At 34.5% G+C, this 18,419-nt stretch overlaps 3 protein-coding genes across 3 annotated transcripts; all 3 read right to left on the bottom strand.

Annotated features, from left to right (window-relative positions):
- Positions 1–1,289: 1,289 nt before the first annotated feature.
- On the bottom strand, positions 1,290–4,318 carry LOC18607462 (lysine histidine transporter-like 7). Its single transcript, XM_018114617.2, has 5 exons — positions 3,826–4,318; positions 3,057–3,190; positions 2,514–2,950; positions 2,037–2,168; positions 1,290–1,867 (listed from the first exon to the last, which is right to left on the bottom strand). Exons 1-5 carry the CDS (start codon positions 4,140–4,142, stop codon positions 1,379–1,381), a joined length of 1,509 nt encoding a protein of 502 aa, XP_017970106.2. The 5' UTR covers positions 4,143–4,318; the 3' UTR covers positions 1,290–1,378.
- Positions 4,319–10,228: 5,910 nt separating this feature from the next.
- LOC18607461 (lysine histidine transporter-like 8) lies at positions 10,229–13,390 on the bottom strand. The gene is made up of 5 exons (XM_018114640.2): positions 12,723–13,390; positions 12,493–12,629; positions 11,852–12,279; positions 11,067–11,198; positions 10,229–10,957 (listed from the first exon to the last, which is right to left on the bottom strand). The coding sequence occupies exons 1-5, from the start codon at positions 13,109–13,111 to the stop codon at positions 10,469–10,471; spliced, it is 1,575 nt and encodes a 524-aa protein (XP_017970129.2). The 5' UTR covers positions 13,112–13,390; the 3' UTR covers positions 10,229–10,468.
- Positions 13,391–16,462: 3,072 nt separating this feature from the next.
- Positions 16,463–17,519, bottom strand: LOC18607460 (auxin-responsive protein SAUR67-like). Its single transcript, XM_007041635.3, has one exon. The coding sequence runs from the start codon at positions 17,088–17,090 to the stop codon at positions 16,644–16,646; it is 447 nt and encodes a 148-aa protein (XP_007041697.3). The 5' UTR covers positions 17,091–17,519; the 3' UTR covers positions 16,463–16,643.
- Positions 17,520–18,419: the final 900 nt, after the last annotated feature.

Genomic DNA, 18,419 nt, shown 5'->3' with positions numbered 1-18,419 from the left:
GTTTAGGCTTTGTCAAAGGTCAAAAGAAGCCATTAGGTAGCTTACAAATGAAGGTGGGATTGCACTACTACAAGTCTACAATGACGCCTCGTTCGTCAAATTGCAAGCCTAATTCTTTGCCTTGCAATAAGCGAGGTGGCCACTATGGGCCTACCGGCGCATGCAATTGGAATTCTCCAAAATGCATGCATTTGAAAGGGTAGTGTTACTTTTAGTAAAAAAATTTATCTTAGTTCATATTGTATCTCAAATTACTAGTGAAACGATTTCTACATAGAAATCTAACAAAGAGCCGAAGAGAACTAAACAGGGATTAGGCTCGAGTCCTTTTTCCTTTTTCTTGTTGCTTTTGAGAGTGGTGATTATGAGGCTGATGGCAATTTAAGGAACTGGGAAGCTTTTATTAATATCAGTTTCTGGCTTTTCCTGTCAGTTATTTGCCTGTTTCTCATGAACAAGAATCATAGTACTTAATAGCTTTCCATGATTATGATTTTTGGAGCTTGATAATTTCAGATATTTAGGCCAGCTACCTCTGCTGTGCATGTCTCCATGTGTTCTCATATATGTTGGATTATGAGCCGGACACTGAGGAATTATTCTATACTTTCAGGACAATGACTTTCATGATATAAAAAAAAAAAAAAAGTGGACATAAAGAAATTAATGAACACTACTTTTTGCATCAGAGATACATGGTGGTTCATGTGTCAGCATGACATTTCAAGCACTGGATATGGAAATCCGGATTGCCCAAGTGCGCATTCTGGACTAAAATTTGATGTTCATGGTGGTGATTACCTGTAGCTCCTTAGGCATTATTGAAGGGATAAAACTCTGGAATAAAAGTACTCCAAGAAAGGCTGTGTAAGTGAAAGGAGGGGGGTCGCTGATTCTTTTCTCTTTGAAATTATTTCTGTGACTTTTGTCCTTCAGATTCATCTTGTCCACCTCCAGTTTTTAGTGGGTATCACACTCTGATGATCACTTTTTACTGGTTTGGCCCCCGCCTAAAGCGTCAAAAGTTCACCACCACAGACATTTCCTTTTCATTCTTTTTGATTCTAGAAGATAAAAGACAGAGCAATTAGTTGTCTTAATTTCTTGATTCATGATCATGTTTTCATATCTGGTGTATGTTCAGATCCTACTATATTCTTGGAATTTATGCAGTATTATTAGGTTTGAGTATGAAAATGTGAATCATATTGAAACTAAACCAATTGATGCTACAAATGCTGTATAATTATCAGGAAACAACTTGTTCTCCAGTTGCAGTTCTTGATATGTATAACAAAAAAAAAATGATTCATTGTCCAAAAAGAAAAATGATTAGGCCTGCTTAAGTTAATGGATATACACATGACTCGAACTTTTATCAAGGTCTGAAGAAGTTGGCATGTAAGCCTTTGTCAGCTAAGTTCCATACAGCAGCAACTATAAGCAAAACGCTTAGCACAATGCCTAAACAACCGAGCCCCAGGTTCAGACTCCACATGGCACCATTTCTCCGGGGTCTTTTGATCGAAATCCACATGAAACATGGATAAGCAAAGGTCAAAGGTACCGTTGCCATTCCTCCGAGTAGAGGTGCCAAGCTTCCCAAGAAGGGAAAAGCCACTGCTATAAAGAATGTCAGCCCTCCAAAGAAAAGGCGTAATCCCACTCGAACCCACCCTGGACATCGTCTGTTTTTACTGCTGGCGTAAATAAACTCTAAGTTGTCGAAAGCAGGCATGGCATAGATTTGGTATGAACTTAAGCAACTTAAAATTAGCCATAGGTAGATTAGGCCTATCACGAACTTTGAAGTGTCTTCTCTGTGAAAATCCGCAAAAGCAGTTAGAATCCCTCCATTTGCAGGTATCTGCAAGAAATGAAAGGAAACTTTTAATATATTAACAAATTAAGTACTGCCCATAGCATATGTATCAACGAAAATGAGATGGATTATGTTATGCATATTGATGGCTATGCCATAAGTATATTCTCGTGTGACAAGTTACAGGAAAGTTAAATGGAGAGTACATGCTTACCTTGTTTCCATAAGCCCAAAATCCAACAATGGCAAGTGGAAATAAACACATTGCTATTATTATGTATGACACCATTACTCCTCTCCACATAGATTTACGACATGGATGCTTTGAACTAGAAGGCAGTGTCCCCTGCATCAACAAGTCAACAGAATTAGTTCCATATTGGTAGTTAAGACTTCATCTCATTGAGTTGGAGGAAATGATAAGACTTTTTTTTTTTAATTAGAAAAAGGAGATTCAAATTCTACATCATGCACCAATCAATAAGTCAAATATTCAGATACGAGGAGTCGATAAAACTTGATTAGCCTTCAGTATTACATTTTGGAACCATAAATCAATACCCCATTATTATCGTGGTTCATATGGGAAGAGCTTTTTATCATTCTTGTTAATATTTGGTTCAATCTAGTTTGCGTGCTCAAGAGTTTTTCAATGAACAGGATTAAGTTTTTACTAGTAAAGACTATTCACCTGAATCTCAAGAATAAGATTGTGACCCCTGAATGAAAGCATAATGATGCCAATGGCATTCAGGATGTTACCAAATCCAGTCATACCAGTTTCTGCGGCATGTGGTATGCTGTAAGAAACACCGTCAGGCCTACCCTTGCTGATTGATAGAGCCCATATCATAGTAAAGTACCCAATCGAAGCTATGGCACCAGTTAGGGAGACTCTGGCTACCGAATGTAAATTGGGCAACTGACCAATGATAAGAGCTATGCAAGTAAACAGGAGAAACAACTCAGTGCCAGTGAGTGACTTGGATTGACACGCGGCCCCTTCCTCACAGATGATCTTGAAAAGCAATTCCATGGTCCCTCCACCTGTGATAATAAGCAAGACGCAAGTGCCTCCTGATAGGTACATTACAGGGAAGATTGCAAGCAACTTCCCAAGCTTTTGACCTGGGACATGTTCAGAAATAGAAAACTTTAAACATTTCGGGCAACAATAAACTTAGGTGACATTTCAAAGACCATTGACTTTGTTTTTTATTTTACACACACTTACCGAAGGCAACAATTGACAGGCGGACGAATCTGCTGTAGCGGGTTCCCGGAACAGGTTCATGAAGATTGACGAGAAGCCATATAGTGTAGAGTTGCCACATAAATACTATGCACAAGCATATTATCCCCCATGTCCTACAACAGAAGAAAATTGTATGAAAATTTAAGCAACAGAAAAAAGAAAAACCCTGCTTCAAAGTCATTCTTTTTTTTTTTTGTTAAAGAAAAGTTAAAGCAATCAGGCTGTGGAAGAAGAAATAATGGGCCACAGGCCACAGTGCTGTAAATGTGAACAACGTTTTTACTTGCTCTGGACGCTATCTGAACCAGCAAAAGTTGTTGGAAACAAGCTGGAATTATAGCTAGGTTCAAACTCAGCCACAAATTGTAGTCCGGGCTAAACTCGAATCCATTTAATGAGAATCTTTTAGCCCAGTTTACACGCAGGTGGTCCTGGAGAAAGACGAGCAGAAATAGGACTAAACTAATGGATTAACATGTGTAGAAATAATAATAACATTGACAGGAGATTATTCTACATCTGAGTCTACTCTTTGGTGCAACCTAACCGACAGTTCTGAAACTTAGATAGTTGGAAGACAGGAGAGCTTTGGGACCAACATATATTGCCAATATTTGAGCCATCTCAGAGTTGATCAAATAACAGAAGGAGAGTGAATATATGCTAATATTTTGGAAAAAAAAAATATTAAGGCAATAGTTATTTTAAGAGTGGGATTACAGTCGCCGCAAAAACTTGCCAAACTCACCATCCAAGAACAGCAAAAGCGACAGGAAGCAAAAGGGCCTGAAACCCAATCCCGGAGCACAAAATATGGAACATTGCAGAGAATATGTTGCCATTTCTCGACTCCGTGATGGGCAGCCAAGATTCAAGTTCCGTAATGTTGATGGCCTGACCACCCGGACGACCCTGCGTGCAACCATCGGGATTGCACGTGAACCCAGGCGTCTCCTTAATGGAGCCCGATTTGATCGTGATGATCTGCAAAGGGCTCGGTGTGGGCGCCATATAGAGTGGTAGCTCTTGGGTTAAACCGTCTTCAATGGGCACTACTTCTCCCATGATTTAATAACGAAAACTCCCAGCAGCTGCCAATAAAACGTTGCTCGAGTTTATGTAGCAAAGTCTCTTGACATGCGAAAAAACATGACGCACCGACTGACCTCGATATACCACTCTCCGTCCCAGACCACGAGAATCAACCAAAGGCTTTATATTTCTGCAGTTGGTTTCAACAATGCATTTCACGACATTGTTCTCTCTTAAACCTTCCACACCTATATATAGGCTGTGAAAACTGACAAGGTAACGGCATACGTCACAACCTATTATGTCATAAATATTTTTTTTCCTTTTAAAAAAATCCCCATCTGTTTTCGTTTCCAAGATGAAATTTTATGAAAATTTATTCCACCACCCAAAAATAGAAATAAAAAAGAATGGGATGTAGAAATTAATTGGAAGTAGAAAAGAAAAATATATGAGTCATAGTTTTCACACCATAAATTAATTGGAGGTATATTTGCAAGATTTAGAGTTTGTAATTTTATATATAATAATGATATTTCATATAGTAAGAAAGATTGTATACATATATAATAGAATTAATATTTGATACATTGATACTATATAGTTTATTTACATTATCACGTCACTTGATATCTCTTTAATGAGATAAAAAGAATAAGGTAAAATACTTTCATCTTTTTAAATTTTAGTCAAAATTTTAAATAAATTTATTAATTTTTAAAATAGATATTTTATCTCAAAAATATAAATACTATTAACAGAGATTAAAAAAAACTAAAATATTTTTTGTATTACTTTAAAAAATTATTTTCATATTTAAAAAAAATAAAAAAAAGTGAACACCAATCAACTCGAGCAGCAGATCTCGGTGCTCCTAATAGAAGGGTGGATTGGTGCATCCCCCAAGGGTAGAGAGCACCCCCATCTAGAGAGATTTTTTTTAATTAATAAAATTATATAATAATAATTTTAAAAATAATAAAAAATAAAATTATTTTTTTTCTTTGTTACGTTATCATATTAATAGTAACACTAATGATTGATTAACAGTTGGACGTAAGTATTTAGTAAAAAGTATTTTTTTGAGACGGAATGTTTATAAATTTTTGTGTAATTTTGATCAAAATTTAAAGAGATAAATATTTTATCCAAAAAAATAAGATTTATTTTTTATTTCCTTTAAATAATAAGGTTTTAATATATTATTAATTTTTTATTTTTAAAAAATAATATTTTATTAATAAAATATCAAAATTTGACGGTATGAAAGTGCTATTAATTCATTAAATATTTTCCTTATAAAGTATTTGCTTTAGAAGATGTTGAACACACGGGGCCGGGGCAGATGACATGGTCATGCTGAGATAAGGCTGTGACGGTGTACATTCCCTAGAAGGTCTTCAACATACATGGGCAACATGATATCATCAAGCTGATTTGAGGCGTGACGTTTACTGTTTACTTTAGTGACATTATGATCCATTAATTTTTATTTTCCGCATCAACAGTTCATCCGTAAATCCTTTTGAATTTCTAAAAAATGTTTAATAAAGGGTGTTCGAGAGTTTGTTATTATAAATTAATGACATAATATTTAAATTTTTTTAAAAATTTTAAATAAATTTTATTATTTTTTATATTTTATTTTTAATCAAATTAATTTTTATAACTAACTGTTAAAACATTATTTGTTATTTTATCGACACAACGAAGGAATGATATATCGATATGGTGTAATAAATGATGGTGTAATATATTGATATGATATAATATATAGTAATATAGTATTTTTATTTTTTTTTAGAGATCGATATTTTCACCTTCTACATTAACGTTGCGTGATAGAAAAATATAAATGGTATTTTAATTATTGATAATCCGTCAACTGTTAATTATAATGAATTGTTTGACTTAAAATAAAAATAAAAATATTTAATTAAATAAAATAAAATTTAGTTAAATTTTTTTGAATAATTCATGAATTTGAGTTGGAATTTTTTTTCCAAATTAAAAAAAGTCGTTATAAAACAAGTAAAGTAATTGAAAATTTTAAATCTTAATCAAGTTGGACGGCTATGGCACGAGAAACTTTGGCGAAGCCAAGATAAAGCAAAACTCTGACGGCCAAGCTCCTTCTTATTCTTCCAAAAGAAGCCCAAAGTCAAAGCACGAAAAGATGATAAATTTCGACACGTTATTTAAATGCCTAACTAAGGAAGACTAGACTTAAGGAATTAGGAATTAGAATTGGGAACTTAGAATGTAACATGTTTGAACAAAGAATGAAGCCCTGTTAACCAGAAAGACAAAACCAAACAGGCTCTATAGCATGGTTTGGTCTCGAGAAAAAGAATGTAAACTTCAACTTCCTTTAGCCTTTGAATTAATTAGCCAAAAAGCAAACGTTAATCAATTAATGAACCATGTTGATGGCCCAAACTTCATGATATACTGTACCAAATTGCTTAATTAGCAATTTAGTGATAAGAAAAGAGAATGATTAATTTTTTAACTAATTAAGCTGCGGTTTTCAATTAATTAGCTTGATAAAAAATGATTATTATTTTTTTCTTTCTAATTTTAAAGCTAAAATCACATACTTAAATTTGAAACAATCAATTTATATAGTAATTGGAATTTTGGGAAATCTTATATTGTTTCTCATTGCCATCAAATGTTATATGTACATCAATGATGGTCCCCTCCCTTTTTGTGGATTAAATAATTAATTTGGTCCCCAGAATTTTCATTCTACTTTGAGTAATTTTTTTTCTTGGGTCAGAATTTTTACTTAGTTGATAATCCTAAATGGGTCTTGATTAAAAAAGACATAATAGTTAAAAAAAATCTTGAATTATTCTGAAAATTTTAAATAAATTTTAATTTTGAAAATCAAAATATTAGATTTTTTTTAGACCAAAAAAGTTTTTATAATTAATGATTGATTAACTGTAATTAATTAAAATATTACTTATTCTTTTATATCATATGATGATGACGTATCATAATAAACGATGATAAAATATACTGATGTGATATAATGATACATAAAAATTATCTCCAATTTTTGAACAATATAAAATTAAAGAAAAAAGGTAGAACTTTGAAATCATATTTCCGATATTGTTATTAATTGAAGAAAAAGATAAATGTAGAAGTTAATAGACTCAACATTGGTTATAATTAATTAATTCTACCTGAATTATAAATTAGTTTAATTTGAGATCATGTATATGAGAAGAAGTGATTCCATCGTGTACAATTTGGTGGTGATTCCATTGCATTTGTGCATTCTTTGTGAAGAAAACCAAACTTCATTTAACTTATGTTCCTTTGAGTTGGAACAAAGGAGTGGCCACTATGGGCTATTAGAGATTCAATTAGAGAAATTTTCTACCCCTTATCTCTAAACATTTCTTCCAAGAGGCATTAAAATATTTTATTTAGGGTCATCATAATAATTTATAGAATATCTTATTATATAAAACAATAGGTATTTTTTCGCAATGTATCGTTGAGTGTAGGTCGATAATACCGTATTAAATCTAATGTCTTGGTAGTATACTATAAGGTTATAGACTTAACTAGACATTCGTGTAATTTCACATTCAACCAATAGATGAAAATTTCTATTTAAAATAAATTGAATTTTGTAAAGATTTTTACATTAAGTTTGAGAATCCAACCCTTTTGTTCCTCACGTACACCTGCCAACATCATAAGCAATGCCACGTCTAAGAAGATACCTTCCACCAAAAATTGAGAGGACTCAACCCCATGTCCAATTGAAGGTACACACACAAATAAAGAAAAAGTAACAAAGAACATTTTCCTTTATGGTGGGGGTGACCAAGAAGCTAATATTTTTCAAACTTGAAATGAAGGCATGGAGCAAGCAATGTGATGACTAAATGCTAGCTTTCACTTTTTAATTTCCCCTTTGGGTTTTTTTTTTTTTTTACTTTTCTCTCTAAAATAAATCTCTTTATTTGGCATCTACAACCCATGTGAATGTGATGCATACTTATTTATTTATTGGGTAGTTGCTTTAGTGCACATCCTTTCAAAGAAAGTAATACTTGTGAGTGCTATCAACCTGTGGCTTACGGTAGCTCCATTTTACTTATAAAGAAAGGACATCGCTTATCCTTTGGTAGGCACATTAACCTATTTTATAAGCCCACTATATTAAAAGGAAAATCTTTTCCTGTCGAAGGGTTTGATCTAACTAACTTGATTGATAAGAATAAAGTGATCTTAAATTCAATACGTACTGTTCCTTTTTTGAACATAAAAAACATCAAACATAATAATTAATTATAAAACGGCGTAGATTAAAAAACCCAAAAATTGTAATTTTTTTTGTTTAAAGTACTCATCAGACAGGAAGCTTGTTTCTAACTAAGAACAAGGGTTCATATGTTGGATGATTAGAGAGCCAAATGGGTGAAGAGACTAGAGATTTTCATGAAAAGGAATTGATTGGGAATAAATCTCTAACACTAGCATAATATGGTGGCTGATGTGAGGAGTAGACATAATCTTGGAGCAGAGTACTCAGGACGGATCATGTCGATACAAGTGGTGTCAAATGACATTATTAAAATATAAAAAAATTTATATTCATTATATTACTTTATATTAAAATTTTATAAAATATTAATAAATTTATTCATTTTTTTTAAATTATTACACTACTCAAAAAAATTCTTGAATCCACCCCTAGGAGCAGTCATGTCTGGGTTTTGCCCCTATTGTGCGTTTCATGTAACATGAGAGCGATGTGTGCTTTCTGGCTACCATTACTGATGAATGTTGACCACACAGAATGGAGAGGGCTTCAATGGTTCTCTCTTTTCATATCTTTTCCCTCTGTCCATTCAACATTCATGGATCTCAAAATTTTATTGCATTTATCTAATTTGTCCAGTCTCTAATGGGTGTCAACAACATCAGCCAGAAAACGTTTGATATAGAAATATCAACTTTAAATTTAACAAGAGACTCTGCAAGAACATTAACTTTTCTGGAAGTGTGCACAGACAGAACATCACCAGCAATTGATTGTTTTCTAAGTTATCAATTCTCTAACAAGCACTCTTCATGCTCTGTTTTGTCAGCTGTTTGCTCAGTTCTCTGCCTAGAGCTCGATAGATCTGCATCATGGGCCATAATAGATTACAGAATCAAGTTAGATTCCATCTTTTCAATAGATTTAGATGCCTTCTTCGATATTCTTTAGGTTGGCTACCTGCCACTTTTAATATTTGAGGTTCAACTAGGCCTAGCATTTTGATTACTTTGCATAGATACAAGAACATAATATTACATTTAAAACTAAAAGAACGAAGCAAAAGATAAGTAGAAGGTTTCTCTCATTGTCTTCCGAATCCTAAAGGTTCTGATCACACTGGACTGTTATAAAATTTTATAGGTAATTAGAAATTTAACCAACCCACTTATCCTTTTATTGGGAAAAAAAGTCTGATGTTGAGCTACGATTCCTCAGGAATTTATCTATCTGACCGACCAAGAAAATTCTGAATTTATTAAATTCTTCGTCCACGATTTCGCGTTCTTGATGAATGCATAAGGCATCTGGAATGTCTATCGAATTTTCAGCTTTTGGTTCAGACTTTGGGTTGGAAATCACAGGCTACAGATTTTAGGACCTAAAAGAAAAGATTAAGCTTTTGGACATGGTGAGACAGTGACTGAATATACATTTTTTGTTTCCCCCCGCTTTGCTCAGCTGTGTTGGGTGGTCTGATATGTCAACGGATGCCAAAGCATGAATTTGGTGATGGGAAGTGCCGAATTCCATGCTGCTGAGTGAGACAACATCAAAACTCGCTGCAGCTGAAGAACATGAAAAATGGATTGATGGGATTGTTTCAGGTCAACTGTTACTGTTAGGCTCTGCTACTACTGTTTTCCTTACTTAGCATTTATAACAAAGAGCATGGAATTCATTCCAGTTCAACAACCACTGATGTGGATTTAAGTCAATTTTATAGTAATTTATTATCAATAAATTAAGTAACCATTGGGGATTAGAATCTTGGGTCAAATCTGTTGCATGGTCCAGTAAGATTGGGCTACTCCATGAGCTCAGCCTGTTCTGCAGCAAGATTGGGCTAAAACTTTCATATCTTTGATAGTTTACAGTTTACATTTTACAGGCCAGAAAAGATGGTTTTACAAAAGGAAAAAGCAAGTGCTGTGGACAAGGAATTGAAGCAAAATACGCTTCCTGACTTCTTTCCTTGGTGGAAAACCAATTTCACCATTACATATAACGAACACAATAGTTGATTTGTCGACCTAATCACACCCTCAATGCTAATTTACGTAGTGAATTAGTGAGGCTTGAAGAAGCTGACCTCAACACCGGTATCAATGATGACATAAATTCCAGCCGCTATCAAAACCCCACTAAGAGCCATCCCGATGACACCTAACATCCAATTCAGCCACCATGATGGGCCAAAAACCTTGGGTTTTTTAATCTTAAGCCACATGAAGCATGGATAAGCTAAGGTCACAGGCAATGCTATGCCTCCAATAAGACCAGCCAAGCTTCCTAAGAAGGGGATTGCCACTGCCACAAAGAAGCATCCATACCCGAACATAGCCCGGAAAATTGCTCGGAGCCACCATGGCAATGGCTTCTTCATCCTTCTAACGTATTGGGATTCCATGTCGTCGAACGTTGGCATGCCATAGATTTGGAATGAGCTGACGGCATTAATTATGACGAATAAACTTGTTAATCCTAGGATGAATTGGGAGGTGTCTTGGCCGTGGAATGCATACAAGGCTGTCAGCATGCCCCCCTCTTTTGGTATCTGCCAACAGGGAAAACAATTTTAGAAATTTGTTGGTTTAGAGAAAACATTTGATTTGTAGCAGAGATAATTGTAAGTGAAAAGATTTTTGGAAGAGAAAAAATAGTACCAGTTGACCATATGCCCAATAGCCTCCAATTGCAAGGGGGAATAAGCACAATGCAACAAGTGTGTATGAAACCTTGACTCCTTTCCACATGGGCGCCCGCGATGGATGCTTCTCGTCTGAGGGCATGGTTGCCTGCAACCAAACAATATTTGCTTCAAAAATTTCGCCATTTTTACTAGCTGTGGGTCAAAGGGTAATCATAATATACATTTTTATCTAATTTCCACTTTCTTTCATAGGAACGAGACAAACCCTTTTCTTGGTTGTTGAGTGTCAAAATATTCGGCTTATAGTTTCATAGGGTCACATGTAATTTTATGATCAGAAGTCAATGGTCAACTTCACTATTTTTCTCCTTTGCGATGGTCAAGTTTCGTTAGCATATTTAATTTCCTTGGCGTAGAAATTCATGGTTATTTGAACTATCAAGCATGGAAAGACTTACTAATTGCTAGGCTGTATCCCGGATTAGAAGAAAGAATAAAAGGAAAGCCTACAGGGTTATGATTCACATGGGCAACATCTAGAAGGAAATGCCACACTTCCAAAATAGAAAATGTAACAAGATGGATTCTTTTGGCTAGGCAGCTGATAAAGATAGTTGCCTAATTAAGCAAAGTACTAGCTTTTTTTTTCTTCGTCATAATTACATTAGGCTATGAAGACAGATGCTTTAAAAAATTCTCCAATAGAAACAAGTCATGTCTTTAAAATTATTTACTTGATATGAACTCTATATCAATTTTGTTTGTCTAAGCAATGATCTGAGTTCTTCGAGCAGTTACCTGAATCTCAAGTATGAGATTGTGGCCTCTGAAAGCAAAAGCAATGATCCCCAGTGCATTGAGAACATCGAAAATCCTAATAACATCAGTACTTCCTTTGACTGGATTGTATGATACTCCTGGCAGTCTTCCCTCAACAACTGAAATAACCCATATAAAGGTGCAGTACCCAATAGCTGTGATGGCACCGATGAGGGACACACCGGCGATTGAGTTCAAGTTAGGCAGCTGAGATAGAAGAACTGCAGCAGAAGTGAATATCAAGTACCACTCCACGGTGGTTGGTGGTTGAGCGTTGCATGTTCCACCGCATACAATATCGAAGAACATCTTTGAAGTTGAGCCTCCAATGATGATCAAGGCCACGCATGTTCCTCCTGATAGGTACATGATGGGGAACAGAGCCAGCCACTTTCCTAACTTCTCACCTGAATTCATGGATAACAATATTAACATTAATCAAACTATCTTCATCTGATTTAACTCGATCAATTTTGCTTGTTTGCCACATGAAAGGCCAGAAATGTTACATTGGCTAATCAAAGGGCAGTTTGGAAGGCAATTGAGAATGTTATAATGCCAGACTGATTTCAATTTCATTTAGTTTAACAACTAAGCTTTCTGATTGGTTTGAGCCTTACCAAAAGTTGCGCTGCAAAGCTGCAGGTATCTGCTGTAACGCATTCCAGTTTCAGTAGATTCATGAAGTTGAACCAGTAAGTATAAGGTGTAAAGCTGCCATATGAAGGCAACAGTCAAGTTTATGATTCCCCAAGTCCTGGAAAATAAAAAAGAAGAACCTTTCAGTTGCGCTGCTAATAAAACAAAAATCAACCTGTTGCGCCATGAACAAGTGTTATCGATCACCTACCACCCAAGAATTGTGAAAGCGACAGGGAGCACAAGGGCCTGAACTCCAATTCCTGAACACAGAGTATGAAACGCAGCGTAGTAGGCGTTCCCATTTCTTGACTCAGTGATTGGAAGCCAAGCATCGTGAGGGTCAAGCCTAGTAAGCTGAAGAGCCCTCCTGATTGGGCTTCCCAAAGGAGTAATAAAGCGTGGGGTTCGAATCCTGGGGGTCGAGTTTTTTGGGGTTTTGTTCGCAGGTTGTATGTGATCAGCTGAGGAAAGAAGTGGTGATCGAGAAAGCGAGGGAGAGTGAAACTGTGAGGGAGGAGCTGATATTGGTGGTGTTGGTGTCACGGAGGCCGGTCTTGGTGTCATAGGCGTGGAGCCAATTTCATTAGCTTCACCCATTTTTCTTTCTTAAATCAAGATCTGTCTCTACTTGGAAACCAATCTATTTGCCTCAGCGGTTTCCCTCCTGTTCTCCCACAGAGTATGCACTTAAAAATAGCCTATATATAGAGGCCTTGGATACAAATGCATGGATAGTGCTATGTGGTTTGGTCTTAAAGAGGTATAAATGGCATTTAATATATGGGACAATGAGGGACAAGTTGAGTTTAGAAAAAAGGGTGCTTAAACTCCTACAATTCTACCAGCATTCGAAGCCAGGAAAATAACTGTAGCAGCTAGGCAGGGACACTTTCTTTCTTTTCTCCTTTTTCAACCCACGGCCTTTTTGTATCTGATTCTTTAGCACTGCCGGTCAGTGAAAGTAGCCCGCCAAAATGTTTTTGGTCAAGTATTACACACTCATTTAACAATAACGTAGAAATTCCTTTCATGTCTTTTTTATGGATTTGACTTGGAATTAGTCCTTGGATAAGCGTTATGGAAAAGGAGCCACGTTGAGTAGGTGGAAAACAAGAACTAACTTGTTCTGTTACTTGACCACCCTCACCAACCAATTACATTTAGTGCAGAATGATAAAACAAAATGAACATGCAAGGTTAAGATGGTAAAAGCATGAGAAAGACAGTGCCATAGTTCTCCGGGTACCATAGTCTATACACAACAAAGATGCTATGGAGTTCCCTATCTAAGACCAAGAACAAAAAAATCTTTGTTTCCTTTCACAGGTTAGTATAGCTTAGCAACTGGATATGCTACCTATCCTGCTGATCTGGTTTTCAAATCTGCAAACCTATTGGATAGAAATTACGGTAATTGTAGACTTCTAGTCAATATATTCACAATATCTCTATAGTTTTTACTAAGGAAACAGAATTTATATAGTAACTTGTCAAAATCCCCTGTTTTGTACTCTAAGAAAAGCGGCTGTAACACAGTTGGAAGGTATGCGAAATCAAATCGCTCAATTTTCACGTTGGACATGTTAATATTAAGTTAATCACAAGGGTTTATACGTTTGAATTTGCTTGTTCAACGGCTCGTCTGCTTCGTATCCCGCATGCCTCCAAAGTACACTAACTGTATATAAAATGCTGGTAAAATGGCTTGGCATAGGCTTGCGTATATGACCATTTTTTCTCTTTTTTTTTTCCCATTTGAAATGGAGAATTCTATTCTCTGTTGATTCTTTTGTACTTTGTCTCCCATAATAAAATACGAAATGAGCCAGGGATGAAACATCGTACAGAGGCGGCTCAATAAGTTCAAAGATTTAAAGTAAAATATTCAAATGAGATTTTTTTAATTAAAATTTTAAAAAATTATTAAAATTTTATTCTTATAACTTTTTGAGATGTAAAATTTTTAACTAAATTTTTATAATAAGTTCTTCTAATATTTCTTTTTCAATTGATAATATAGTTAATTTTTTTAATCTTTTTTGAGATATTATTAATCTTAAATAAGATTTTATTAATTTTAATTTTGAAAAATTTTTTTATCCTGAAGGAATATTTAATAGAATTGTTAACATTATTTTAAAAGTAATATATGCATTTGGAAAAGAATCAAATCTTCTTATATAATTAAGTATGTTAATTGGATTGTTTTCTTCCTATATAATTTTTTTAAAAAATTTTTAATTCTAAAAATAAATATAAACCATCAATATCAGAATAATTATTACTACAAATAGCATTATAAAAATAAAAAAAAGTGATAGAAAAATTGAGATTTATTAAGCACATAATTAATAAAGTGAAAGAACAAATAATTTTATTAATTATTTTTACTTTTATATTTTTTAATTTTTATATATATTTTAATATAATTAATTATATTATAATTATTATAAAATTATAAATCCTTTTTAAATTTGGTATCTTTCCAAATTGGGGCCTAAACGTTTGCTTGGGTGGCTTCAGCCAAGGGCCGGCTTTGCATGGTATCAGGTAAGATGCTGATGCAGAGCATAAATTTTGACCCACTCCCGTGTTGTTAGCCACTTAATTAGAGCAAGGGAAAGATTGTTTTATGGAAGAAAAAATTATTTGTGAAGCACGATGTTGGTTGAGTCAAAACCTGAATTAAATACTGCTACAATTCTCAAAGTGTAAAGCGAGCTTGAAGTGAACAGCATTGAATTTTTAGTTCTTCAATTAAAATTTTCTCGTCTACCTGTAGAAATTAAACAGAAAAAAAGAAACGTTGAATTCAAATTAGGCTTGCTGCGGAAGTAGGAAAAAGAGAAAACCGTCTCGTTCCCACGCAACCAAACTTCGCTTTCTGGGACATTTCTTTGTTCATGAAAAGCACCATATGTTCATCAAGATTACTTATCAGGGCTTTTGAAAATTCGATCAAAAAAAGAAAAAAAAAATGGGGTTATGCTGGAAACTATTTCTGTATCTGTTAATCCAATCAAAAGTGTATCTGATTCATTGACTTTAACCATTCAAAGTTTTATCTGTTCAACTTATTGTTCCCATTGAGGATTAGACTTGGTTTTTGGAGTATGAACCCGAAATTAAAGTATATATAGTGGCAACATCTGAAAAGTTTGAGATTCTCAACGATTTCCCATCAAGAAGAATGACGGGTAGAAGATATGCGGAGGGGTTTACATATCCTCATCAGCTTGCTTGGCAATATCTAGGAAGCGCATTTAATGTCTTTCTTTTACAATAAGAATAAACACAATTAAGATTGAAAAATCACACAGTCAATCCCCTGCAAATAGAAGAGTCAGCAACCAAGGTTGAAGTCCAAATATTTCTAGTTGCCTATTCGCAAAAGTCAAGAAAAGTTCACGCAAGCAACAATGAGTTATATGGTGCTGCCGGCTTAGTTTGAACCTATTACTACACTCCATTTCTATATATACCGACCACCTCACAAGATAGTTTCCTCAACGACAAGTGGTTGATTATCTTGTTAAAAAAAAATCTAGTTGCATCTGTAATAATCACATATAAAATTGATTAGGATTATGTATAATATGAACCCATGGACTTTGGTTGGTCTTGTATCATTCCAAGCTTGTAATCTGAGTCATGACTTGAGAGAAAAGGGTTTGACCTTAATTCCCTCAACATCATAATGAGAAAGGGAATTCGTATATACCCAGAAGGAAATCTTATGATTTGGAAGATAAAATCAGGAACAAAGCTTGCAAATTTCCCATCAATTGTTCTTGAATTAGTCCAACGATTTAAAGATAAAGGCCTCTGACTTGATCTTATTTGTTACAGTCAAGTAATTCACACTCATTTGATACTAGTATTTTATTTATTGTGATAATCTGTTGCGTTATCTGATTATCCTTATGTTATTGTCAACAAAGCAGAGTATTAAAAGGCCCCATGCATTTTTATATTTTCAGGAATTGGGGAATGCAATGACCTTGCTGGATATGGAAAACTCAACCACCCCATGAAGGAATCAAAGTGTAGTTGGAAACTTTCACTATGTATAACGAATTATTAAGCTAATTCTGCATGTGATATTTACAAAATCTTTTTGCCAATCGGCTCAGAAACCACAGACTGGTATCTGCTGGCTAGTTTGATTTAGAGAAAAAGATAATGAGCATCCACAACTACCCATAGAGAGAAGCAGAGATTGCTGCGTATCTCTATCAATTCGCCGTTGAATCAGAGAAACTGCATACTCCATGAAGGCTGCATCACATGGCAATGTGATAGGCCCATCGCTTGGCAGTCCAAATTCTTCCTCAGACATCTTGAAAAGTTCTTGGATGATGTAATTGTTGAGATACGCAATAGGGAAAACAAACCGCCTTTCATCAGCTGTGTAAACTACGAAGTGACCCTTGCCTGCCACTTCTGATGAAAAATCACTACTGTTGTTAACATTTGCAACTCTGTTGGCTCTTGGTAATGAAATTCTTTTCCTTCCAAGAGCAGCTACCCTCTGCCACTTCCTTGCCATCTCGATGAGTTTCTTGGGACTAATCATGATGTATATGTTCAGATGGTGAACTTGAAGAAATTAAGAGAGATGTTTATTTCTTGATGAAAACACTCGAATCTGATTGTTGAGCTGTGGAGAAAGCTTTTGCGGTGGTTCACTTATATATTCAAAACTCAGAGGCACAATCAGACACCAGCTTTACTTGTGGGTTACCTCGTGTAGGGAGTCGTTTGTACATTTGCATGTGATGGTTCAATGAGGAGATAGGGGCGGTGTTGGTGCGCATGCTTTAGTTTCTCTTTAGCAACCGACAGAGTTTCAGCTACCAAGTGGTTTTTGAGTCCTCCAATAGCCTCAAGAGACATTATTAATCAAAGAACTATTATTATCAAGATATCTTTCGACAAGCAAGGTGTGAGAGGACAACCAAATATCTATATTATCTATCCTTTTAGCTGTGTCATGCAATATTGAATGGTCATAATCAATATATATATATATCCACCATATTTATCTTGCTGTATACATTTAAATTACCAGCAACCGGCAAACAATCTGGAGAGATGGATTCTTGTTACTTAACCATAGCTTATTGATACAATTATAAGAAAATGGATGATTATGTTATTACGATAAATCTCAATAGTAAGTCTCATAATAACTCTGAGCAATTAATGCTCAAGTTTCAATATATCATCGTTTATCCCACAATAAATTTGGACTTAAATCTTAAATTTTTTTTTTTGATGGTTTAGAGAAAAGAAATAATGACATAACTATAAAATCACTATATTTTAGATTGTGGTGAACTGTTAAGATGCACAAGTTAAGTAAAATTCAAATAAGATAGAAAAATTAAGTAAGATGTACGCAAAACACACAAATTAAGCAAATTGAACATAAAATACACATATTCAACAAAATGCATATAAAATTCACTTTAAAATGCATACAAAATGCAACCTGTCATATAATAAGATGGATTAAATCATATAATCATATTAGTTAAGAAAGATAATATAGAAGTGATGGTAAAAGTGTAATTGGAAAAACAAGATACACTTATAGATTAAGTAGAGCTTTTAGAGGAGTGTAATTCACCAATAATGTATTTGACCTATTGTATTCATTAAAATGCTTCCATACTCGTTTAAACTGCTTCAAATACAAGGCTTTCTCTCCATATTCATATAGTTTTAAATGTATTTTAGTACAATGCGATTGGTCCCAACAGAACTTCAATCTGTGCCTCTTGTCTCCTAATATTTGATTAAGCACCTCGTCCAAATTTTTACTATACATTTGAAAGAGAAAAGCTTACTATTCATTTGAAGTGATATAATAGATTCAACCATAAACATAAGTATATTATGA

Source organism: Theobroma cacao, chromosome 2, assembly GCF_053813885.1.
Source record: "Theobroma cacao isolate CCN51 chromosome 2, ASM5381388v1, whole genome shotgun sequence".
NCBI classification, from domain to species: domain Eukaryota; kingdom Viridiplantae; phylum Streptophyta; class Magnoliopsida; order Malvales; family Malvaceae; genus Theobroma; species Theobroma cacao.
Note: the sequence above shows the minus strand (reverse complement) of the source record. Positions and strands in the feature narration are given on the sequence as shown.